The sequence below is a fragment of the Oncorhynchus gorbuscha genome, linkage group LG16 (genome assembly GCF_021184085.1).
Source record: "Oncorhynchus gorbuscha isolate QuinsamMale2020 ecotype Even-year linkage group LG16, OgorEven_v1.0, whole genome shotgun sequence".
Lineage (NCBI taxonomy): Eukaryota > Metazoa > Chordata > Actinopteri > Salmoniformes > Salmonidae > Oncorhynchus > Oncorhynchus gorbuscha.
The window spans coordinates 31,054,171-31,081,383 of NC_060188.1; the positions used below are offsets into that span (position 1 = coordinate 31,054,171).

Sequence of the window (27,213 nt, forward strand, 5' to 3'; positions counted from 1 at the left end):
TCATTAGTGAGCCTGGAGAGGGGGAAAGTAATAGAAGGAAAGAGTGGGGATTTTTGTATGGGTGTCTGAATGTGTGTGTGTGTTTCCTTATCTGCATGAATGTATTGCCCTTCTATGTTTTTGTTGCCTCACAGTGTATCACAGCAAACTATATACAGGTAACTGCCAAAATAAAGGAAACACTTGAGTTGTTTGAGCTGTTATGGTGTGGGGTGCATTTTCATGGAATGGTTTAGGTCCACTCAAACCCTTAGAGGGCAAGGCAAGTTAAACAGCAATAAATACACAGCCATTCTGAGTGATCACCTTCAGTCTATGGTGTGTAATTTATATTCTGATGACATTGCCCCCATCCACAGGGCACAAGTTGTCACTGAATGGTTTGATGAGCATGACAACTATGTTTACCACATGTCTTGCCTATCTCAGTCACCAGATTTGAACACTTGCCAAGGCACATTGAAGCGGTTCTAACAGTTTTTGATGGCGCCCTTTTAGGACACTTTATGATGCGGTTTCCTTTCTTTTGGCAGTTACCTGTATGTATATTGCATATAAAGCGGCCTGAAATGGATGTACAACTAACTCCCTTTTACTCACCACATTGCTCTCGTGCACCTCAGGGTTCATGGTGAGCTGTACCACGAACCAAGTGGCGTTCCTCAGGATGAAAGCTGTGATCAGGTTCCAGTGGATGATGTTCCTCAAACAGCGGATACTCCTGGGGGGGAGAGAGGAGAATAGAGGAAAAGGTAAGCACGGGTACCTTTTCATTATACTGTACAGTGCAACATGGTATCAATGCTATGCATCGCATTGTGAATCTTTTGAAAAAATATATGTAATCAAGGTTCTTGATGCTTAAGTCAATACATTGCACCGTAATACTCCTGGTGGTAGAGGAGAGAACAGATGACAGGTTAAGGGCTGGTGGTGTGTAGTATAATTATTGCAGTGTTTGCAGTGAGTGCAGTTTTTCCTTCTTCGGTATAATTATGACATTGTGAGTCGAGCACGCCAATTCCTCATGCTATGCAGTATAATGTTGGTAATACATATGACGGGATGATGGATAATGGGACCATCATAAAAAGTGGAAAAGTTAAGAGACAGTGGGGACGTTTGTGTGAGTGTGTTTTGTTTGGATGTGTGTTTTGCATAATTAGTACAGCATGTGCATGGACTATGGCCGTGTGTGTGTGTGTGTGTGTGTGTGTGGTGTGTGTGTGTACCACAATTGACATATTCCCTACAGTAAGTCTAAAGAGCTAGACAAGGCCCGTTCCCTCAAGCAGGGGGTGTATCACGTTTTCTGTTCTGTTCTAACCACTTTATCCCACCTCCAGTGGCAAAGCAAACCACCTCACAATAATCTCCCAAAACTCTATAGCAGTAGAGTTGGGCAGGCTGATCAATCTTTTGCCCAGGCCTCAGTAGGACCAGCAGGTTCTTCAACCCACAGGAATGACTGATCGAATTGGACCAGCTAATGCATGGTTTATTAGATCAGTCAAGGTTGTAATTCACACAATTGGTGTACAGCCGTGGAGGTAATAAGACACCAGGAAAGGAAAGCATCCAGGACCAACCTTCTTAAGAATACATTTCTTTGTAAGTGCCATTTTCGTCCTCAAGCTTAGACTTAAACTACGAAAAGTTGCTAGTCCTCAGTAATGTTATTTGAAATGTTCTTAAGCTTCTTCCTATGTTTCTTCCCATTAAAAACGTTGGATTGGATTTCGTCTTGGAAATGTACTTAATTCCAAGATAGCTACTGTATACGCTTGTCTTAAACTCACGGCAGTTGAACATGTTTAAGCCCCCCACAGAAATGTATTTAGCATAATAAAGAAATCCCCATAAAGAACAATCAGTTTAACCTACAGATATCTGTGAAAGGTGACAGCTAGAGTGTTCGTCAGACCGTTTTGCTCTCCGATCCCCCCCAAGCATCTTGGGACTCGAAGTCGGTAAAACCGATCTGCCAACTTCTGTCTGAACATTTTGGGCTACACACTAATATCCCTCTGTGGAAAGGGGAGACCATCACGAACACATTTTGCTCTAGGACGCCCACATGCTTCACAAGACTCGTCTGAATGTTATTTTCAAAATTCGTCAAGCTCTTTCAAATTGGTCATTGATCATTTCTAGACAACCATTTTCAAGTATTGCAGTAGATTCTTCAAGCACATTTAAGTCAAACCTGTAGCTCGATAACTCAGGAACATTCACTGTGTTCTTGGTAAACAACTCCAGTGTATATTGTTGGCCTTGTGTTTTAAGTCATTGCCCTGCTGAAAGGTGAATTCATCTCTATGTCTGAACCAGGTTTTTATTTTGTATTTTGCCTGTACTTATTGCTTTTTTATCCTGAAAAACTCCCCAATCTGTAAAGATTGCATAACCATAACAAGCATACCCATAACAAGATGCAGCCACCACGTGCTTGAAAATATGCAGAGTGGTACTCAGTAATATGTTGTACTGGATGTGCCCCCAAATATAACACTTTGTATTCAGGACAAAAAGTGAAATGCTTTGCCACATTTTTTGCAGTATTACTTTAGTGCCTTGTTGTAAACAGGATGCACGTTTTGAGATATGTTCTGTTCTGTACATGCTTCTTTATTTTCATTCAGTCATTTAGGTTAGTATTGTGCAGTAACTACAATGTTGTTGATTCATTCTCAGTTTTCTCTGTGATAACAGGCATTAAGCTCTTAAACTGATCTAAATTGGAGTGATTGTGAAATCAATGAGCGGTTTCCTTCCTCTCCGGCAACTGAGCTAGGAAGGACACCTGTATTTGTGAAGTGACTAGGTGTATTGACACACCCTCCAAAGTATAATTAAATGAAAATTCCACCCCAAAACTAGTTTTGACTATGTGTAATTTGTCATTGTTGATATAGTCCAAAAATGTTCTGCAAATAACAATAACAATCAAGTTAAGATATACAACTTTTAAAATAAAGAAATACAGCTGGTATGATGCATTTTGCATAAACAATGGTATAATGAAACAAATACCAAAATGTCGTTTTTGGGTGGTTTTCCTTTTAATAACTACACCATGCACAAAGGAATATTCAAATCAAATCAAATTTGATTTGTCACGTGTCGATGTGAATGTTGTCAATGCATACTTACAAGCCCTTAACCAACAATGCTTTAAGATTTTTTTTAAACAAGTAAAATATTGAAAATAGAAAATAAAAGTAACAAATAATTAAACATCAGAAGTAAAATAACAAGCGAGGCTATACACAGGGGGTACCCGTACAGAGTCAATGTACGGGGCACCAGTTAGTTGAGGTAATTGAGGTAATATGTACACGTAGATAGAGTAAAAGGGACAATGCATAGATTATAAATAGAGAGTAGCAGCGTAGAAGAGGGGTCTGGGTGGCCCTTTGATTAGCTGTTCAAGCGTATTATGGCTTGGTGGTAGAAGCTGTTAGGGAGCCTTTTGGACCTGGATCCTGGATGGCAGGAAACTTGGTCCCAGTGATATACTGGGTTGTGCACACTACCCTCTGTAGTGCCTTGCGGTCGGAGAACAAGCAGTTGCCATACCATTCTGTGATGCAACCAGTCTGGATGCTCTTGATGGTGCAGCTGTAGAACCTTTTGAGGAACTGAAAACCCATGACAAATCTTTAAAGTCTCCTGAGGGGGAATAGGCTTTGTCGTGCCCTCTTCACGACTGTCTTATTGTGTTTGGACCATGAAACTTTGTTGATGTGGATACCAAGGAACTCGAAGCTCTCAACCTGTTCCACACCAGCCCCGTCAATGAGAATGGGGACATGTTTGGTCCTCCTTTTCCTGTAGTCCACAATCATCATTTACATTTACATTTAAGTCATTTAGCAGACGCTCTTATCCAGAGCGACTTACAAATTGGTGCATTCACCTTATGACATCCAGTGGAACAACCACTTTACAATAGTGCATCTAAATATTTTAAGGGGGGGGTGAGAAGGATTACTTTATCCTATCCTAGGTATTCCTTAAAGAGGTGGGGTTTCAGGTGTCTCCGGAAGGTGGTGATTGACTCCGCTGTCCTGGCGTCGTGAGGGAGTTTGTTCCACCATTGGGGAGCCAGAGCAGCGAACAGTTTTGACTGAGCTGAGCGGGAACTGTACTTCCTCAGTGGTAGGGAGGCGAGCAGGCCAGAGGTGGATGAACGCAGTGCCCTTATTTGGGTGTAGGGCCTGATCAGAGCCTGGAGGTACTGAGGTGCCGTTCCCCTCACAGCTCCGTAGGCAAGCACCATGGTCTTGTAGCGGATGCGAGCTTCAACTGGAAGCCAGTGGAGAGAGCGGAGGAGCGGGGTGACGTGAGAGAACTTGGGAAGGTTGAACACTAGACGGGCTGCGGCGTTCTGGATGAGTTGTAGGGGTTTAATGGCACAGGCAGGGAGCCCAGCCAACAGCGAGTTGCAGTAATCCAGACGGGAGATGACAAGTGCCTGGATTAGGACCTGCGCCGCTTCCTGTGTGAGGCAGGGTCGTACTCTGCGGATGTTGTAGAGCATGAACCTACAGGAACGGGCCACCGCCTTGATATTAGTTGAGAACGACAGTTTGTTGTCCAGGATCACGCCAAGGTTCTTAGCGCTCTGGGAGGAGGACACAATGGAGTTGTCAACCGTGATGGCGAGATCATGGAACGGGCAGTCCTTCCCCGGGAGGAAGAGCAGCTCCGTCTTGCCGAAGTTCAGCTTGAGGTGGTGATCCGTCATCCACACTGATATGTCTGCCAGACATGCAGAGATGCGATTCGCCACCTGGTCATCAGAAGGGGGAAAGGAGAAGATTAATTGTGTGTCGTCTGCATAGCAATGATAGGAGAGACCATGTGAGGTTATGACAGAGCCAAGTGACTTGGTGTATAGCGAGAATAGGAGAGGGCCTAGAACAGAGCCCTGGGGGACACCAGTGGTGAGAGCGCGTGGTGAGGAGACAGATTCTCGCCACGCCACCTGGTAGGAGCGACCTGTCAGGTAGGACGCAATCCAAGCGTGGGCCGCGCCGGAGATGCCCAACTCGGAGAGGGTGGAGAGGAGGATCTGATGGTTCACAGTATCGAAGGCAGCCGATAGGTCTAGAAGGATGAGAGCAGAGGAGAGAGAGTTAGCTTTAGCGGTGCGGAGCGCCTCCGTGATACAGAGAAGAGCAGTCTCAGTTGAATGACTAGTCTTGAAACCTGACTGATTTGGATCAAGAAGATCATCACCTTTGTCTTGATCACATTGAGGGAGAGGTTGTTGTCCTGGCACCACACGGCCAGGTCTCTGACCTCCTCCCTATAGGTTGTCTCATCATTGTCGGTGATCACTGTTGTGTCATCTGAAAACTTGGTGTTGGAGTTGTGCCTGGTCATGCAGTCATGAGTGAACAGGGAATACAGGAGGGGACTGAGCACACACTGCTGAGGGTCCCCCGTGTTGAGGATTCAGTTGTAGATGGAGGTGTTAAGTCCCAGGGTCCTTAGCTTAGTGATGAGCTTTGAGGGCACTATGGTGTTGAACACTGAGCTGTAGTCAATGAATAGCATTCTCATGTAAGTGTTCCTTTTGTCCAGGTGAGAAAGAGCAGAGGTGAGAACAATAGAGATTACATCATCTATGGATCTGTTGGGGAGGTATGAAAATTGGAGTGGGTCTAGGGTTTCTGGGATAATGTTGTTGATGTGAGCCATGGTGGGACACGTGATAGACCGGATGGCAACCTTGTGGCCCCTGGTACGGGAACACGTGATAGACCGGATGGCAACCTTGTGGCCCCTGGTACGGGAACACGTGATAGACCGGATGGCAACCTTGTGGCCCCTGGTACGGGAACACGTGATAGACCAGATGGCAACCTTGTGGCCCCTGGTACGGGAACACGTGATGGACTGGATGGCAACCTTGTGGCCCCTGGTACGGGAACACGTGATAGACCGGGATGGCAACCTTGTGGCCCCTGGTACGGGAACACGTGATAGACCGGATGGCAACCTTGTGGCCCCTGGTACGGGAACACGTGATAGACCGGATGGCAACCTTGTGGCCCCTGGTACGGGAACACGTGATAGACCGGGATAGCAACCTTGTGGCCCCTGGTACGGGAACATGTGATAGACCGGATGGCAACCTTGTGGCCCCTGGTACGGGAACACGTGATAGACCGGATGGCAACCTTGTGGCCCCTGGTACGGGAACACGTGATGGAAGCCCAGGAGGCCCAAGCACGGGTGTACAACAGAGGGGCACAACGAAGAGACTTCCAGCCAGGAGACAAAGGGTTGGTGTTGGTCCACACCTCAGAATGTACGTTTTTGGACCAATGGAAGTTCTTGAAGGTGGGTGAAGTTAACTATAGGGCCAGACAGCCGATACACAAGCATCTGACCCAGATTTAACATGTGAATTTGCTGAAGAAATGGAATGCACATGATGTACTCGACTCAGACGGCAGGGAGGGGTGAGGGCAGTGGTAATTGAAGGGAGACATCTTTCAGACCGCTGGCTCCACCCCTGAGCCTTATATGGACTTTCTGCCCCAACGAGGCAAGTCTGTGGGTCATTAAGCCATGGAGTGCTTGGGGATGAAAGAGGAAGCCGGCTGCACAAACAGAGAAAGGACTGAGAAGGAAGCCTGTGTTATGGAGTGTGAGACAAGAGAGAATGATCTGTGTGATTACTCGTTGTGACCTGGACTGTCTGATTACCCCCACTGTGTACTGAACCAGTTTGGCTGAGGACCCGAGTTTTAGGATTGCCCCTGGAGAACGGAACGGACAAAGAGAACGGATTGTGGGCTGTGAACTGGTTACCGAATTCCCCCCTTTCCCAAGGTGTGCTCCCTAATAAATTCCCCATTCGTATTCTAGTTCTGCTTTATGTGCGTGTTTGGTTATTGAACTTGGTGACACGGAAAGCTCACCCCCTTGAGCCTGCTACAATACACAATAGCACAAACCAAATCACATTTTATTTGTCACATACACATGGTTAGCAGATGTTAATGCGAGTGTAGCGAAATGCTTGTGCTTGTAGTTTCGACAATGCAGTAATAACCAACGAGTAATCTAACCTAACAATTTCACAACAACTACCTTATACACACACAAGTGTAAAGGAATGAAGAATATGTACATACAAATTTATGAATGAGTGATGGTAATGAATGAGTGACGGCAATAGGCAAGATGCAGTAGATGGTATCTAGTACAGTTATACACATGAGATGAGTAATGTAGGGTATGTAAACATATAAAAGTGGCATTGTTTAAAGTGGCTAGTGATACATGTATTACATCAAGATGGCAAGGTGCAGTAGATGGTATAGAGTACAGTATATACATATGAGATGAGTAATGTAGGGTATGTAGACATTATATGAAGTGGCATTGTTTAAAGTGGCTAGTGATACATTTTATGAATTTTTACATTATTAAAGTGGCTGGAGTTGAATCCGTATGTTGGCAGCAGCCACCCAATGTTAGTGGTGGCTGTTTAACTGTCTAATGGCCTTGAGATAGAAGCTGTTTTTCAGTCTCTCGGCCCCTGCTTTGATGCACCTGTACTGACCTTGCCTTCTGGATGATAACGGGGTGAACAGGCAGTGGCTCGGGTGGTTGTTGCCCTTGATGATCGTTATGTTCTTCCTGTGACATCGGGTGGTGTTGGTGTCCTGGAGGGCAGGTAGTGTACCCCCGGTGATGCGTTGTGCAGACCTCACTACACTCTGGAGAGCCTTACGGTTGTGGGCGGAGCAGTTGCCGTACCAGGCGGTGATACAGCCCGACAGGATGCTCTTGGTTGTACATCTGTAAAGGTTTGTGAGTGCTTTTGGTGACAAGCCACATTTCTTCAGCCTTCTTCACCACGCTGTCTGTGTGGGTGGACCAATTCAGTTTGTCCGTGATGTGTACGCCGAGGAACTTAACTTACTACCCTCTCAACTACTGTCCCGTCGATGTGGATAGGGGGGTGCTCCCTCTGTTGTTTCCTCAAGTCCACGATCATCTCCTTTGTTTTGTTGACGTTGAGTGTGAGGTTATTTTCCTGACACCACACTCCGAGGGCCCTCACCTCCTCCCTGTAGGCCGTCTCGTCGTTGTTGGTAATCAAGCCTACCACTGTAGTGTAATCTGCAAACTTGATGATTGAGTTGGAGGCGTGCATGGCCACACAGTCGTGGCTGAACAGGGAGTACAGGAGAGGGCTCAGAACGCACCATTGTGGGGCACCAGTGTTGAGGATCAGCGGGTTGGGGATGTTGTTACCTACCCTCACCACCTGGGGGCGGCCCGTCCAGTACCCAGTCGAGCTTGATGACGAGTTTGGAGGGTACTATGGTGTTAAATGCTGAGCTGTAGTCGATGAACAGCATTCTTACATAGGTATTCCTCTTGTAGAGATGGGTTAGGGCAGTGTGCAGTGTGGTTGCGATTGTGTCGTCTGTGAACCTATTGGGGCGGTAAGCAAATTGGAGTGGGTCTAGGGTGGCCGGTAGGGTTGAGGTGAAATGGTCCTTGACTAGTCTCTCAAAGCACTTCATGATGACGGAAGTGAGTGTTACGGGACGGAAGTCGTTTAGATCCGTTACCTTGGCTTTCTTGGGAATTGGTTTTGGGATCGTGAAATGGCGGCCATCTCCTTCTGCGCCATTGGAACAATGTTTGCTTTTTTATTTTTACTCAGCTATCAATAGGTGTTCTTCTTTGCAAGGCATTGGAAGACCTCCCTGGTCCTTCTGGTTGAATCTGTATTTGAACTTCAGTGCTCGACTTAAAGACCTTACAGTATGTGTGGGGTACAGAGATGAGGTAGTTGTTCAAAAATCATCTTTGACACTATTATTGAACACAGAGTGAGTCCGTGTAACGTATTATGTGACTTCTTAAGCAAATGTTTTCTCCTGAACTTATTTAGTCTTGCCCTAAAAGTGATTGAATGCTTCTTGACTCAAGACTTTTCAGCTTTTCATTTTTAATTAATTTGTAGAAATGTCAAAAAACACAGTTCCACTTTGACATTATTGGGTATTGTGAGTAGGCCAGTGACAAAATCTAAATGTAGTCCATTTTAAATTCTGCTACACAACAAAATGTGAAAAATGAAAGGGGATGTGAATACTTTCTGAAAGCAAGTATTGACAACATTCCTCCCACTTTATACTGAATGTTTAACAGCTCATTACATCATGTTTATTAAAAAACCTTTCCTACCAGTGTTAAAATGTGACAGAATGCACACTGTGGTAGATTACTTGTTTCAGCCATGGTACAGCTCGTGCTTTGTGGTTGTACAAGAAACAGGCACATGCACACATGTACGCACACACGCACGCATGGCTGACATGGCTATACCTAGAGATTCTGACAAAAACAAAGCCCTTTAAGCTTTGAAAAAAACATTTGAATTCTTAAATGATTAATGGCTAATCCACCAGAGACTGTTTGGAGTACAGCCAATGTAGACGTTGTCCTCTACCTTTCCCTCTGTTTATTTTACTCTCACAAGCAATTTCACTAATTCCTCTGACTGACTCTCTCTCTCTCTCTCTCTCTCTCTCTCTCTCTCTCTCTCTCTCTCTCTCTCTCTCTCTCTCTCTCTCTCTCTCTCTCTCTCATCTTTCATTTTAACCCTCACCTTCGTTCACCCTCACCTCATTCCTTCTCCCTCCCATTTCTCTCTGTCCTCAACCTTTATCTCTTCTTCACTCTCTCTTTCTGTCATCCCCCCCCCTCGTTCTATTTTTCTCTCTTTCCCCCCTCCTCTTCTTTTCTCTTCATCAGGCCGGACTAAATTACCGGAGGCAGAGGAGACTGGACCCATATTTCCTTATCCTCCTAATTATCCCTGACATCGTATTGCTGGAGAAAACCATTTGTTAGGATGGAGTACAACAATTCACAAAAAAAAACAAAGGGTTACTGGCTCAGTTCCCTCCAGACATAACCTTACATGTCTTACTCGTCATTTATCAGCCAAAGAACGTATGAAGCTCTAGAAATCTACCTCATTTCTATTTACAGATGCAGCTCATGGAGATCTCAAAGCCTGAACGAGGATGCCAAATTGCACTCTTATTCCCTTCATCGTGCACTAATTATGAACATGGGCCCTGGTCAAAAGTATTGGGCTAAAGAGGGAATAGGGTCCCATTTGGGATACAGACCAGGACTGCGATGGTCTTCTTCAGGAGAAAATATTTTGGAGTATGGTTAACTCTAGCTAGTGGGTATGCCGAGTTATACACGTGTGTTATGTTTCCAATTAAGTAGACATTTGAGCAGTCCAGGGGCTGACCGATCAAATCCTATTAAATTAAAGGGACTTAAAAGCAGTCTAGAAGACAAATATTTGAAGTACTCACATAAAAATGTGTGTCATACAGGAAATGTCACTTTTAATCTGAAATCCAAACATTAAGGAGGTTGAGGTTTCAGAACATTTCTTTTTGTGGAGTGTATGTAGACAGTCTCTTGTTGACAGAGTATCTAGAGGAATGGACAGAGACACATACACACTTTCAAAAGGATTCTCTTATATACAACGCACCTTGAAAGGCACACACACACACATGCACACTGTACGCAGCGCCCCTGGTCGTCGCAGCTCTCCACAGACAAGTGCCTCAGGGATCGTGTTAGAGTGTGCACATTCATTTATTTTAAAGTGCAGGCTTCAGAGGAACAAATGGGGATATTAGAGGCATCAAACGATTCTTTGATTTATTTGCCTCTGCATATCAATGTATGTAAAAAAGGGAAACAGAATGGCCCTGAAGAGGAATGCAATACAGTGCTTGGATGGAGCTCTGTGCTGTGTAAGAGCAAAAGACTGGCCTGAAAATGAACTTCATCATTATTCCTTTCATTTTAATTTGATTAATAATAAGACAATTCATGTAATTTCACAGGGAATTTCAACTTGTGTTATTAGAAAAGTAATAGAGAGGAGGACAAAGTGAAGCGACATTATGAAAAGAACAATAAACTCAAATTGCAATTCTCTTCTCCGGGCCCTAAACCTATTTGCAGTGTTTCTTGAATGTGCCAGACTGCCCAGCGCACAGTTTATTCATTGGGGAGTATTGACTATAAGCACACGACCAATTTACAGGGTTTACAACAATACGAGGGAGAACAGGATATGATGCTTCAGTAACTTCATGCTACATTGCAACAGGCCGTGAATGGGAGTCCCATAGGGCGGCACACAATTGGTGCAGCGTCGTGCGGGTTTGGCCGGTGTAGACCGCCACTGTAAATAAGAATTTGTTCTTAAGTGACTTGCCTAGTTAAACTCAATTTTTGCCCAAAATGACATACCCAAATCTAACTGCCTGTAGCAAGGATATGCATATTCTTCATACCATTTGAAAGGAAACATTTTGAAGTTTGTGTAAATGTGAAATTAATGTAGGAGAATATAACACATTAGAACTGGTAAAGATTGCCCAAATGTGCCTAATTGGTGTATTAATACATTTTCAAGTTCATAACTGTGCTTTCCCCTCAAACAACAGCATGGTATTTTTTCACTGTAACAGCTACTGTAAATTGGACAGTGCAGTTAGATTAACAAGAATTTAAGCTTTCAGCCAATATCAGGTATATCTATGTCCTGGAAAATGTTCTTGTTACTTACACCGATCCCGTAGAGGTTAAACAAAGATAAAAAAATATATATATTTTAAAAAATCAGTTCATAGCGATTCTGTGTGACTCAGTCAGTAGAGCATGGCACTTGCAACACCAAGGGTTGAGGGTTCAATATATGCCAAATATATGCACGCACAACTGGTTAAAAGCGTCTGCTAAATGGGATATATTATATTTTCAGTAAGTCCCCTTTTTGCCTCCAAGAGGATAAAACACTCTCAAATCCTAACAAACCTCTTTTACAATAATTTTACAGCGGTAGACATGAACTAGAATGAAAACAGGCACCTCAGTTGTTTCGGGTCTCTAAAACAGGATTTGGTTTTAAAAATGGTCAGAACAGAACATCTCCAGTTGGTTTACCCAAAGGCAGTTTCTAAGAACGAATGCCCTCCAACCTCACTATAGGAGGCAGTCTCTCTCTCTCTCTCTCTCTGTGGGTTGATGTCATCACGCATCAATAGAGGTGACATGACATGACCGCCAAAGATGGACACTAGCAAGATGTCTTTAGGGGAGGGACTGAGGTTCCAAGGTTCGTCCTGCGTCCTAATTGGCACCCTATTCCCTTTATAGTGCACTACTTTTGACTAGGGGTCTGGTCAAAAGTAGTGTACTATATAGGGAATACAGGGCCATTTGGGACACATGCTATCTATCTCTATTGAGAACATGCCAAGACTGTCAAGCTGTTGCCTAGCTCCATGAATGACAAGAGAAACTCTACGTACTAAATTATCAAACACACCCACACCACCAGCAGTGATGTAGCCCTTATCTAAATGAAGAGAAACAAGCTTCTCTGTATGGGGTCCCAGGCTATATGTGGAGGTTCGGAATGAGGAATTGATACGCACACACACACCAGCCTGGCCTCAGAGCCATATGAAACATACTTTACATATTTCTGAGCACCTGCAAGACTTATGATACCTACTAGTAGTCTAGCTACTTCAGACGGAAACAAAAGTAGGGAGGTTGGTCAAGGAGGATGGGTAAGTGTGATGTGCAACTGTCTAGCAATCCAAAGGTTGCGTGTTGGAATCGTGTCTGGAAAAACTGTAGTATTTTAGCAAACCCTTCCACTAACCCTTATTCTAAACTTAACCCAATTCAACTGTCCTTCTATGTAAATTCACCTAACCTTTGTCGCTTTAGTTCCCCCAACCTTTAATGTAAACGATCCGAACCTTTGTAGTTAGTTCACCTAACCACCAACGTAAATTCTCCTTTGTTGTTAAGACGCAACAAGCAACCTGGTTTTAGAGAAATGCGTATAATACTACATGACTTCCAAGACCCTTCCAAGACCTATGACATCATCCAATTGAGCAGACTTGCTGGTGTTTTTACAGTCTTTTATGTCCAACAATGCAAATTCTAATATATATATATATATATATATATATATATATGTATGTATGTATGTATGTATGTATGTATGTATGTATGTATGTATGTATGTATGTATGTATGTATGTATGTATGTATGTATGTATGTATGTATATATATATATATATATATATATATATATATATATATATATATATATATATATATATATATATATATATTGGTATATATACTTGGGGGGCCATAATTAAAAAAACAGCAGGGCAACAGTGGGGAACCCTGCTATATGTCCTCTAATTCATATGATATTTTACGACTGCTATTCCATTCATAATGTAATTTAACACAATGTAACATATATTACTAAATGGAGTGTCACAGAATAAAACAAATTGCCCTGAGACCAAGTTACGCACACACACGCACACACACACACACACACACACACACACACACACACACACACACACACACACACACACACACACACACACACACACACACACACACACACACACACACACACACACACACACACACACACACACACACACACACACACACACACACACACACACACACACACACTTGCTTGCTTTCTGTTCTCTGGGCTCAGTCGTAGTTCAAATCTCTGGCAACAGAACCTTGTCAAAAATCGGACACACTTCTCGTTCTTACTTCCAACTCCAGCATCCAGACCTTAACCACCAAGCATAGCTGAGCAGCAGGGATCTGCAGAATAACCGATTACTTCACAAGAAGTTAAATGGGACTGTGAAAAAGAACTGGCGTGTGGTACAGTGTTTAAAGCCACACTGGGCTGGGTAAATATGGGGGCATGGCCACAAGTGTGGTAAAACCAAGACCATTCAATCCCAGAGCAGTCCTACCAGAAAATGAGGTTCAAACCACACCAATGAGGCTGCAGCTGAGCTACCATGTACAGTATATCTAAAGTGGTTTACCTGAACAGGATATTATGCATATCAACATCCACAACATGCAGTGGCTACATAAGTATTCCCACCTAGAACTCATTAGAGATGTTCTGTTCTAGACTGTGTTCTATTTTTGACATGTTCTATGGCATGTTATATTCTCGTTCATTCTATTCTGTATCGTCTACTACTCATTTCGCTACACTCGCATTAACATCTGCTAACCCTGTGTATGTGACAAATAACATTTTATTTGATTTTACAATACTAGGAACAAGCGCCAAATGCATAATACATCATAGCTACTTGAATAATACATTGTCGTCGATGTACAATAGATTTCTGGGTGCACTCGAATCACCTAATAATTTCCTGTTTGTTGTGGCAATAGTAGTCAATGGGGAACCCGTGTGTGTGTGTGTGTGTGTGTGTGTGTGTGTGTGTGTGTGTGTGTGTGTGTGTGTGTGTGTGTGTGTGTGTGTGTGTGTGTGTGTGTGTGTGTGTGTGTGTGTGTGTGTGTGTGTGTGTGTGTGTGTGTGTGTGTGTGTGTGTGTGTGTAACTTTGCAGTGGTGGAAAAGGTACCCAATTGTCTTAAGTAAAAGTAAAGATACCTTATTAGAAAAATACTCAAGTAATAGTGAAAGTTACCAAGTAAAACACTACTTGAGTAAAAGTTTTAAATATATAAATAAATATATATATAAATATATAATTAAGTATCAATTGTAAATGTAATTGCTATAATATATACGTAAGTATCAAAAGTAAAAGTAAAGCATAAAACATTTCAAAATCCTTATACTAAGCAAACCAGACGGCATGATTTTCTTGTTTTTTACATTTACGGATCGCCAGCAGCACACTCCAACACTTAGACAATCATTTACAACAAAGCATTTGTGTTTGGTGAGTTCGCCAGATCAGAGGCAGTAGGGCTGCCCGGGGATGTTCTCTTGATAAGTGTGTGCATTTGACCATTTTCCAAGCATTCAAAATGTAACAAATACTTTTGGGTGTCAGGGAAAATGTATGGAGTAAAAAGGACATTATTTACTTTAGGAATGTTGTGTAGTAAAAGTAAAATTTGTCACAAATATAAATAGTAAAGTAACTACTTAAGAAGTACTTTATAGTATTTTTACTTAACTTTACTGTAAGTTTGCATGTGAGGCGTAACTTAGTACTTTGTAAAGCTCAATGACATTTTCATTTTGAGTTTGAGTAGCAGTCACCTGCTGTTGAACTATGAAGGGGCTTCCACTGCAACAAGCCGTTTGAAGACACCACCAGGTCAAGCTGAAGCCTCCCATGACCCCTCACCCCAGAGTCCTGCCTCCCAGAGCAGGCACACACGGGTAAACAACACCACCACACATGTGCAGGTCTCATGGGCAGCCGAAAATATCAACCGAAGCCCCAGCTTGGGTTTGTATTATTAATATATAAAAATATCATATCTGGGCTAACTATTCCCTTGTGTGTTGTGTGGCAGAAATCCAATAATTAAAGGTCAGAGATTCTCTGAATCACTAACTTCTAGCAGAATGAAATGATGAACATGTGAGTTCAGTTTACTCAGCAGAGAGACACAGGGAGTCATCCCTTCCTTGTTTTTTTAATTTAGGCTTACAGCAAGTTCCAGCCTTGGTAAAAAAAAAGAAGAATTATGTCCTTTTTGATATACCACACTTCTGCCATTGTGCATTACCAGATAAAGTGATTCTGAATCAGTATAAACGAGAATTGACTGGTTCTTTCAGTCAATTTCTATTCATGTATATTACATTATACACCATTAACCCAGATCACAGAAATGGGGTCTGTTGAGCCATTAATAAGTATTATTTCATCCCCCAACGTCAAATACGTTGATGAACAAACATCACGTGTTTACACTAGAGCCAAGTCAGCTATCTGTGTGACTGGTTAGTGCATCTGCTTGCTCAACTGCAGGCTATTTGACTTGACCTTTTCAGGAGGTTGTAACGCTGGAGTGTGTGTGGGGAATGGAAATTGCATCTGTGAGTTGTGTGTGTATGTGTGTGTGTCTGTGTGTGAGTACAGGTTACCCATCAAGATAATGCCTTGCCTTAGATGGGTCACCGGGTCTCTCTATAATGACTCGATGACTAAAACGACCTCGTTGTCAAGGTTAGAGAGTACCTGGGTATTGAAGCAAAGTAGCATAATCAATGGTCCCATGTTGTTCCAGAATGCCTTGAAGGTTGTCATAAATGACTCCCATCACCCCAATCATCAAGAAGTCTCTTTATGGAGTTGTAAGGATTAAGGGCATGAGTTCAATCTCCTCAGCCTCTCCCCTTCTCTGGCCATCAGACGTAGTTGGTACGCAACATTCATTACACTTTTGGATGGTGCTACAGGTTGTAAACTATGTAATTAGTACTTTGGTCAGGGTAGAATTAGTTTAAAAAGTCGTTAGTGAAGCGAAGTGAAATTAGACAGACAGACACGTGGCTAAGATCCATTAAACCAAATAAAGACTGAACATCGTGCCATTGGCAGGAAGCGCTTTGAAGCACTAACCAGCAGTGGGCTGAAGGCTCGGTTTCATATTTCTGAGCTCTGGGCTCTTGTAAAAAAGAAAGCAGGATCAGGGACCCCACTCCAGGAAAAAAACATGCCACATCGCTGTTAAAACAAGCCTGTAATCGTCCCCTTTAAGTAACCGGAAAAGTGCCTTGGTTTACAATGAGGACATCTCGAAGTTGGGTAGAAGTGTTGTGGTACAGTATCTCTGCAGCTTTTTGCTTTACTTTTCCTTTTTGGTAGCAGAATGTCCCTTTCAACAGGGTGCTGTATTTATGTCAATGATTTGCAGCTTGATTCAATGCTGATGTTCAGTTCATGTTCGGTACCTTGGCAACAAAGGTCTTTAACAACATGTTTGACCGGGAACTCTGCAAAACGGACTCTAATGAAGTGGGCTCAAGCAAAGTTAATAACAAATAAGGCCAAGGTGAAACATTGGCTGGCACTAGGCTCGACAGCTTTTCGTCTGATGCGTAGATGCCAGCCAGTGCCAGGTGAGCTGTGACAATCACTGACAGGCACCACTCCAGCCGTCACGCTAGAATGCATGCTCTGAAAGTGGGCGAGCAGCTGCTTTGGGATCCAACGTTCCGCCACGTTTGTTCCAAGTGAGAACACTGGCTTATGTCTTACACTTTATTATATGAATAGTATCACAGTTTTGAGGGAGTTTGTGCTGCTGTACCACCTATACCAGGTGGTGTCAGAGGAGGCCCTAAAAATTGTCAAAGACTCCAGCCTTGTCATAGAATGTTCTCTCTGCTACCGTATGGCAAGCGGTACTGGAGCGCCAAGTCTAGGTCCAAGAGACTTCTAAACAGCTTCTACCCCCAAGCCATAAGACTCCTGAATATCTAATCAATTGGCTACCCAGACTATTTGCATTGCCTCCCCATCCCACCTCTTTACAACACTGCTACTTTCTGTTGTTGTCATCCCATGCATAGCCACTTCAATAACTCTACCTACATGTACATACTACCTCAACTAACCGGGGCCCCATCACATTGACTCTGTACTGGTACCCTCCTGTATATTTTATTTTACCTTTATTTAACTAGGTAAGTCGGTTAAGAACAAATGCTTATTTTCAATGAACAGTGGGTTAACTGCCTGTTCAGGGGCAGAACGACAGATTTGTTCCTTGTCAGCTCGGGGGGTTTGAACTTGCAACCTTCTAGTTACTAGTCCAACACTGTACAACCCTGCCGCCTAGTCTCGTTATTGTTGTTTTACTGCTGTTCTTTAATGTCTTATTCTTGTCCATATTTTTTGAAACAGCATTGTTGGTTGGGGGCTCATAAGTAAGCATTTCCCTGTTGTATTCGGAACATGTGATTAATACATTTGATTTGATTTGAACGCCTAGCCTAGCTAATGTTAGTGAGCTAGCTAACATTAGCCACCTAGCTAGAATTGTTAACATATCATACAGTTAGCTTATTCATAACATATAATACGAATTGTAATTCATATCATATCATACGAAATATGCGATGGACATCCACAAATTAATACATACTATACGAAACTTATCGTAAGCATTTCACTGTTGTATTCGGCACATGTGACTAATAAAATTTGATTTGAAAAATGGAGTCCTCGGATTTACATACAAAATCATATGAAATGGTCCTTTATGGTCCTTTATGGTCCTTCTGTAGCTCAGTTGGTAGAGCATGGCGCTTGTAACGCTAGGGTAGTGGGTTCGATTCCCGGGACCACCCATACGTAGAATGTATGCACACATGACTGTAAGTCGCTTTGGATAAAAGCGTCTGCTAAATGGCATATATTATGAAATGCTCTGAGACCCGGTTGTATAAGCGCCTGCTCCTTTACCTGTTAACAAAATGAATGCGGATAGATCAGGCAAAGATACTGGTTAGCTACGTGAATAATGCCTCTGTCATTTTCACAACAGGTGGTTTTCCATTAGTGGATAACAGCAGTGCTGCTCTGCTTGTCCTTTTTCCACTGACGCAGATTCCCCCTGGTGTGTTTCACAGTCCAAATGGCATATCACTGCGTTGGTAACACCCTGCCAGTGCAGTCCTGGGGTCCTGGGTCTGTTCGCTGTCGGTGCGTTTCTCAGTTCACTGGGGAGCTGAGGAAAGCTGGCCAGGGGCCATCACTTCACACTGAGACCATGTGTCTCTGAGGTCTGTAGCCTCCTATCCTCTACATCCCCTGTCTCTTCCTCCTGCTGCTACGTCAGTATGGACGGGAATAGAATCCGCCAGGTCCTCCTAGTTCAGGGATCAGTGGAAAGTCAATGATCATCTGAAGTCGTTGTTTCCCTGATAAATCTTTTCCTCTTTCGTTATCACTGAAGTGTTCAAATAATTGACGAATCATGAAGTTGTGTACAAAGTTTCCAAGTGGTGGCAATTACAAAACTTGTGCACGAGAAATATCCACATGGGTATAACGCGAAAGTAATTCAGGTCCGCCCAATTCAACACAATTCGATACATGTCAGCTGAAGTTCCCACACCAACAACTAAGCCCTCGTCCCATACAAAAGCACCTTTACCTCTTTTACACTTATGCGTCTGTATGTTTCAGTGCTCGGCAGTACCTTACCAGATGTCAGCAAGTGTGAATGAAAGGAAGGGTGAAGCAGAAGTGTTCTTCCATGGATGCTTTGTCTACAACTCAAACTCGGCAATACTGTTCACTGTGCCTTAACTCAGTGAGGCTTGAACAAGTAGGCGTAGCAATGTGTTTGCCCTCTTCTTACCGTTGTGTTCCCGGACTGAAAAGAACCTCAAGTCATTCAATCTAAACGTGTCCGCACACTAAACCAGGCCTGGGGTGTTCACTGAGTTTGAATAGGAGGTTTAGGACTACCCAAACAAAGTGTAACGGAAGCTTATGTGCAGACACTAAACCTCTTAGAAGTGGTTACCTTGGCCGAGTTACCCAAACAATCCGCATGCATTGAACGCACTGATACTGTACGGCAAAGCATTACACAATCAAAGAAGAGCGTATACACTCAGGAGTGACAATGATGTGCATTGTTTTTCAACTGTACAATGCATTCAGGCAGTGAAGCTGTTTTGATTCATCTCCGTAATCTGATAATCTTTCAAATTGTATTATCGATTTTGTAATCAGTCCTGAAGAGCAGATTAGAGGGGATATAATAGGAGGATATATAAAAGAACAAACGCACCTTTTGACTTTCGATTTTATGCCAAAAGACATTGAAGGCCTATAATCTCTCAAAACAAGGCATGTGAACGAGAAAGTTTCTCCTTTCAGGGAGTCTTTCTTCTGCCGTTACAGTAGGTACAATGTATGACTCACACAGCTACCATTCTCCTGTGAGAGGTCTATACCCGTGAAGTAGCCAGAGGGGCTTTAGAGACAACCATTTTTGTTGTTGTGTGTGTGTGTATGAAATATTAAAAAGGACAGCTTTATCAAATGAAAAGATAAAACAGGCCGTGATTTCAGCGAGTTCCGCCCATGTGCGGAGAAGGAGTAACGAAGTCTCAGGGTGTGTGTGTGTGTGTGTGTGTGTGTGTGTGTGTGTGTGTGTGTGTGTGTGTGTGTGTGTGTGTGTGTGTGTGTGTGTGTGTGTGTGTGTGTGTGTGTGTGTGTGTGTGTGTGTGTGTGCGTGCGTGCGTGCGTGTGTGTCCATCCCAGACATCTGTTCCCGCTAGCTGTTTCATTTCAGTTTAGGAAGTAAACAGTAGACCAGCGCTGGCCGGCCTGTCTGCTACTTTTACGACCTTAGTTTTTTCTGCCCTCTATTCTCTACATAGATACAGTACGACCAATCCCAATAGCTTTATCACACACTACTCTCCATATTAGCTGAGATGGTCAGAGGTTAATAAACAGGGCACTGATGTCGAAGATGTAACTATGTTAACCAGATTGAGTGAGCCTAAACAATCTTCCTCTGTTGTCTCAACTCAAATGAGACTTCTTGATGATTGGAGCAATTGAAGCAGTGAGACAGTATCTTGCTGACATTAATCGGACCAGATTAATCCAGGATAATCTGTTCTAAACATTCTCCTACACTATATGTTTAATCTCAGAGTCCAGATAATCTGTGTTGGAAAACACAGACAATCTGCCTTTGAGAAAACACAGACATGCGTGGTTTTTGGCTGACTGACATGTTGGGTTGTTAGTGGCATGGTGTTTGTCACGTATCACTGCCTTCACCACCGCACAGCACCTTCACTGGTCAACACCTTCCCAAACAGACATCATTTCAGCATCTAGTTTTGGTTTACATTTGGTTGAGTTGTCAAAACTTTTTAAAAATCACCATGTCATTGTCATTGGATTGAGGTAAAACAATTTCCTTACTTTGATGACTTTTTTCAAATCCAATCATTTTCCCACGTTGATTCAACGTCATCGCGTTTTCTTGGTGGAAACAACGTTGACTCAAACAGTTCTTGCCCAGCGGGTGAGCCCTGGGAGTCCAGAATGAAACTCACAAAAGAAGACTGCGCTTGTGTGAACATGTGTTTGAGTCTCAGAGTGGATTTGTGTGTGTGTGTTCGTGCGTGTGTGCCTGTGTGTGTGAATGTATTTGAATAATACACGCCACTCCAGCAGGACACACTTCACTAATATGCTGTTCAAAACCGAACAAGGCTGCATTACACCTAGGTCAAACCAGCGCTGCATTACATTCACCACCTCATTCATCCAACCTTGTCATGAGTCAGAAAATCAATCTAGACATTGATGGGTCATGACAGAGCATGCACTGCAGGGTTGAGGGCCGGGCTGGTGGTACACATAATGACATATCCCCCCCCCCAGCCCCCCCTCTCCGGTGAGTGACAAGTATCGAGCACAACAACGTGGATCCTGTCTACTGAGGCATTAAATAACACGAATCTTGGCGGGATTATTATAGAGTATTATGAACTATGGAATAATGGTATTTTCTTCTCGGTTTCATACTGTACTGTTTCATGTTGTATTGGATTGAGTATGAAACACTTAGCCGTAACCAAGGCTATGGGGTTGTGTGGGTGTGACATCAGAACATAGGATGTGTTGAGGAACATGAAGGAACGTGACAGGCGGGTGTCGTGTTAATATCTGTTTCTGTTTATGTGATGTGTTTGATATGATGGAGGAACGACAGTAGGAGGAGGACAGTGTTACTCACCTCAGCCTCATAAAGAGGATGAAGGCCACCAGCAGGGCTGCTAGAGAGATACAATGTCCCATGTAGTTTATGATGACCGCTATGTGGTAGTGCAGCTTGCTCTTTTTCTGCAGAAAGGAGGGGGAAAAAAGCCAGATAATACGCCAAAAAATACAGTAATATGCAAACAATAGTGTGGACACACAAATCTATACTTGGCAGTGTACGTCATTGTCAAAGTTAATATAAGATAGCTAATAACTTCATGAGAGAGAGAGTGCACTTTCGTATTGCCTACTGTTAGAAACAGTGCAGAATGTATCATCTATGAATCGTATTATGGCAATTGCTTGGCATCCGACTATAAGGCGCTGCAGAGGGTAGCGCGTATGTCCCGAGTACATCATGGGGCCAAGCTTCCTGCCATCCAGGACCTCTATGCCAGGCAATGTCAGAGGAAGGCCCTAAAAATGTTATAAGAGTCCAGCCACCCAAGTCATAAACTGTTCTTTCTATACCGCACAGCAAGTGGTACCGGAGCACCAAGTCTGGGACCAAAAGGCTCCCGAACAGCTTTTACCCCCAAGCCATAAGACTGCTACTCAAATGGCTACCCAAACTATTTGCAGTGATCCCCTTCTTTTTGCACAGACTCTCTTGCACTGGCTCTATGCACCCTCACTGGACTCTACTCACACATACTGCACTGACATTCCAACACACACACACACACACACACACACACACACACACACACACACACACACACACACACACACACACACACACACACACACACACACACACACACACACACACACACACACACACACACACACACACACACACACACACACACACACACACACACACACACACACACACACACACACACACACACTTTCACACTCTTCACATATAGTACGCTGCTGCTACTCTATCTATCCCGATTGCCTAGTCACTTTTACTCCTACCTACATGTACATATAACCTAAAATACCTAAACTAGCTCGTACCCCTGCACGTAACCCTAACTCGGTACCTGTACTCCTTGTATATAGCCTCGTTGTAATTATTCAAGTTAAAATTTCCTTTTGGCTATTTAGCAAATGTTTCTTATTTTAAATATCTGCATTGGGAAAGGGTTCGTAAGTAAGCTTTTCACGGAAAAGCCGACACCGGTTGTACTCGGCGCATGTGATAAATACAATTTGATTATGTGGTCTTTACATATGTCAATAGTTCATGCATCACAGCCTGCGCTCATGAGGTCATCATGTACAGCAGACATTGCAAAGGATCTATAAAAGTCACAAATGAATTTCATCTCTAAAAACAGTTTACAGTTTTTACATTTGCTAACAAGCGTTTACCTATACTTAAGATACTTTTTCTAAACTCTTAACACAGCAACCCACTTGCATCACACAATTTGCCAAATAGTTCATTTTCTGCTCAGAACCACATTTTGTTCATTAAATACCAACTCCACATTTCAAAATGCAAAGAAACGTTCTTTACATAAACTAACTCAATCAAAACACGACAAACCCGACTCATTATCTAATAATTCCGTCAAAACACTAGCACACATTTTCTATCCAAGAGGAACATACAGTTGAAGTCGGAAGTTTACATAGACTTAGGTTGGAGTCAATAACTTGTTTTTTCAACCACTCCACAAATTTCTTGTTAACAATCTATAGTTTTGGCAAGTCGGTTAGGACATCTACTTTGTGCATGATACAATACATTTTCCAACAATTGTTTACAGACATATTATTTCACTTATAATTCACTGTATCACAATTCCAGTGGGTCAGAAATGTACATACACTAAGTTGACTGTGCCTTTACACAGGTTGGAAAATTCCAGAAAATGATGTCTTGTCTTTAGAAGATTCTGATAGGCTAATTAGCCTAATTTGAGTCAATTGGAGGTGTACCTGTGGATGTATTTCAAGGCCTACCTTCAAACTCAGTGCCTCTTTGCTTGACAACATGGGAAATTCAAAAGAAATCAGCCAAGACCTCAGAAAAAAAACTGGTTCACCCTTGAGAGCAATTTCCGAATACCCGAAGGTACCACGTTCGTCTGTACAAACAATAGTACGCAAGTATAAACTCCATGGGACCACGCAGTCGCCATACCGCTCAGGAAGGAGATGCGTTCTGTCTCCTAGAGATGAACGTACTTTGGTGAGAAAAGTGCAAATCAATCCCAGAACTACAACAAAGGACCTTGAAGATGCTGGAGGAAACAGGTACAAAAGTATCTATATCCACAGTAAAACGAGTCCTATATCGACATTACCTAAAAGGTCGGTCAGCAAGGAAGTAGCCACTGCTCCAAACCGCCATAAAAAAGCCAGACCATGGTTTGCAACTGCACATGGGGACAAAGATCATACTTTTTGGAGAAATGTTCTCAGGTCTGATGAAACAAAAATAGAACTGTTTGGCCATAATGACCATCATTATGCTTGGAGGAAAAAGGGGGAGGCTTGCAAGCTGAAGACACCATCCCAACCATGAAGCACGGGGGTTGCAGCATCATGTTATGGGGGATGCTTTGCTGCAGCAGGGACTGGTGCACTTCACAAAATAGATGGCATCATGAGGCGGGAAAATTATGTGGATATATTGAAGCAACATCTCAAAACACCAGTCAGGAAGTTAAAGCTTGGTCACAAATGGGTCTTCCAAATGGATAATGACCAGAAGCGTACTTTCAAAGTTGTGGCATAATGGCTTAAGGACAACAAAGTCAATGTATTGGAGTGGCCATCACAAAGCCCTGACCTAAATCCTATAGAAAATGTGTGGGCAGAACTGAAAAAGCATGTGCAAGCCAGGAGGCCTACTAACCTGATTCAGCTACACCAGCTCTGTCAGGAGGAATGGGTCAAAATTCACCCAACTTGGCTTGTGGAAGGCTACCCAAAAAGTTTAACCCAAGTTAAACAATTTAAAGGCAATGCTAGCAAACACTTTTTTCTTCTCTTTAAAAAAAATGTTACCCCCTTTTTCGCCCAAATTTCAAGGTATCTAATTGTTAGTAGCTACTATCTTGTCTCATCGCTACAACTCCTGTACAGGCTCGGGAGAGACGAAGGTTGAAAGTCATGCGTCCTCCGATACACAACCCAACCAAGCCACACTGCTTCTTAACACAGCGCACATCCAACCCAGAAGGCAGCTGCACCAATGTGCCGGAGGAAACACTGTGCACCTGGCAACCTAAGTTAGCGCGCACTGCGCCCGGCTCGCCATAGCAGTTACTGGTGAGACAAGGATATCCCTACCGGCCAAGCCCTCCCTAACCCGGACGATGCTATGCCAATTGTGCTTCGCCCCACAGACCTCCCGGTCGCAGCCGGTTACGACAGAGCCTGGGCACGAACCCAGAGTCTCTGGTGGCACAGCAGTACAGCGCCCTTCACCACTGCGCCACATGGGAGGCCCACGTGGGGAGACCCACTGGGAATGTGATGAAATAAATGAATGGTGAAATAAATCATTCTCTCTACTATTATTCTGACATTTCACATTCTTAAAATAAAGTGGTGATCCCAACTGACCTAAGACAGGGAATTTTTACTAGGATTAAATGTCAGGAATTGTGAAAAACTGTGTTTAAATGTACTTGGCTAAGGTGTATGTCAAATTTCGACAGTACTAACATTTGATGGCATTACAGAAACTGCATTACTTTACATTTCCCAGTTCTACCTGCATACAATATGATTTTTTAAATAATTCAGTTACCTTTTACTTGTTAACCACTACATTTCTTGGTTGAGTGTCAAATGTGTGCATTTTTGTGTGCATACTATCTTTTTTTACTATTTTTGTGTGCATACTATCTTTTTTTACTATTTTTGTGTGCATACTATCTCAAAGTGAATGAGTCATCTTTACTCTGTAGAATGTACAGTAGCAAAATATAGTAAGTGACAGAATTGCTGCAGTAAAAGCTTTATTAGCAACATGAAATTGCTGCCAGTAATCAACAAAAACTCCAACAATCATGGTCTTTGGTTCCAAACGTGTGAAATAAAACACAATTACAGTAAAAAAAAAAAAAGGCACAGAAAGGGGGAAAAAACAACTAAAATTCACAGTCCTGTTCTAATCTATACGATCTTCAGCATTTGGCCACATGTTCTCGTCCACGTCACATCTTATGTCGTCTCTCGCTATGCACCTTGGATAGAATCGCTTGGCCTGCTTTATCCACCCCTGGCAGTCTTCAGCTGAGATGTCTCTGCACCCAGCATCCGTTGCAACCGGGAGGGACATTTGGTCATGTGGCCGATGATCATACACTTTCCACCTCCAGGCAACAACAAAAAATACCTCAATGGGGTTCAAGGAAAGGCGAGTAGGGAGGGAAACCGTTCTTGGATGGGCTACAAACCAGTTTGTGATTGCATGTGATTGTCCCATGCAATCAGAAATGTCCTCGTGTTTCCTCCCACCTGTTCCCTTCCTGCTTCTGTCACCAGTTGTTGGTGGATGTCATCTAAAAACAAAAGAAGGCCCTCAGTGTTGTAGGGACCAATCTGGCATTTCTGCAGGACCAAACCTGCACTCGAGATTGCAGCACACATTGATTGTGATATTTGCTCCTTTCTGACCCGGCACATCAACGGTGGCCCTTTTCCCCAATTACGTTTCTTCCCCGCCGACGTGTTTTTGCCAGGATAAACCCTGCCTCATCTACATAAATTATTTAATGTGGGGTCTGATTAGCCTCCAACTCTATAACTCTCTGAAAAAAAACACAGTATGTGTAAATGCTTTTCAGTGTGTCCTACTGTATGTACTGTAACCCTTGTTTACATGTAGAGTAGCATAGTGTAAAACTCACTATAGAACAAGACATTGGATAGACACCATACTCGGGTGTGCCGGAGTTCCTTGACCTCCCAAAAGGAACTGTGTACAACTCCGAGTTTGGTCAGAGTCAGAGCAATGGTAGTCAGGCTGATGCTTTCCACATTGTGAATCACCAGGTTGTCCTCTACAATTCTGGTATGAATTTCTCTCAATTGTATTGCATTGTCAGCAATGAACAATCCTACAATGGCATGCTCTTGGTCTTCACTGAGGAGCGTTCCTCCCTCCCCAGAGGTGGCCTACAGTTACTGTGAGACATAGCAATAGTAATGATAGAAGAAGCCCTTGTGAAATGCATTTCACCTGTTGGTTTGTTGAACATTCCGGACAATGGAAGCCACGGTTGACTATCTGAGATTAGGCTGGACTCTTTCACCAGCCTCTCTTAGTGATAAACCATGGTCTATGATGGTGGCTCTTATTTCATCAGTGACAACAGATCTTACTCTCCTTTGAACCCCACCACACATTCTTACACCTCTCCCCCTACCTCTCCTTCTTCATTGTCCTGATCCAGCTATTCCTCTCCCTGGTCCAGCTACTCCTCTGCCTGTCCTAGCTACTCCTCTGCCTGGTCCAGCTACTCCTCTGCCTGGTCCAGCTACTCCTCTGCCTGGTTCAGCTACTCCTCTGCCTGGTCCAGCTACTCCTCTGCCTGTGC

At 43.2% G+C, this 27,213-nt stretch overlaps 1 protein-coding gene across 1 annotated transcript in view; it reads right to left on the bottom strand.

Annotated features, from left to right (window-relative positions):
• Nucleotides 1–27,213, bottom strand: part of crhr1 (corticotropin releasing hormone receptor 1) — a 183,688-nt gene that overhangs the window by 49,724 nt on the left and 106,751 nt on the right. The window contains exons 6-7 of the mRNA XM_046306321.1: nucleotides 21,672–21,778; nucleotides 601–721 (exon numbers count right to left, since the gene is read on the bottom strand). Of these exons, the coding sequence (XP_046162277.1) occupies nucleotides 601–721; nucleotides 21,672–21,778 (228 nt within the window). The remainder of the gene's footprint in view (nucleotides 1–600; nucleotides 722–21,671; nucleotides 21,779–27,213) is intronic.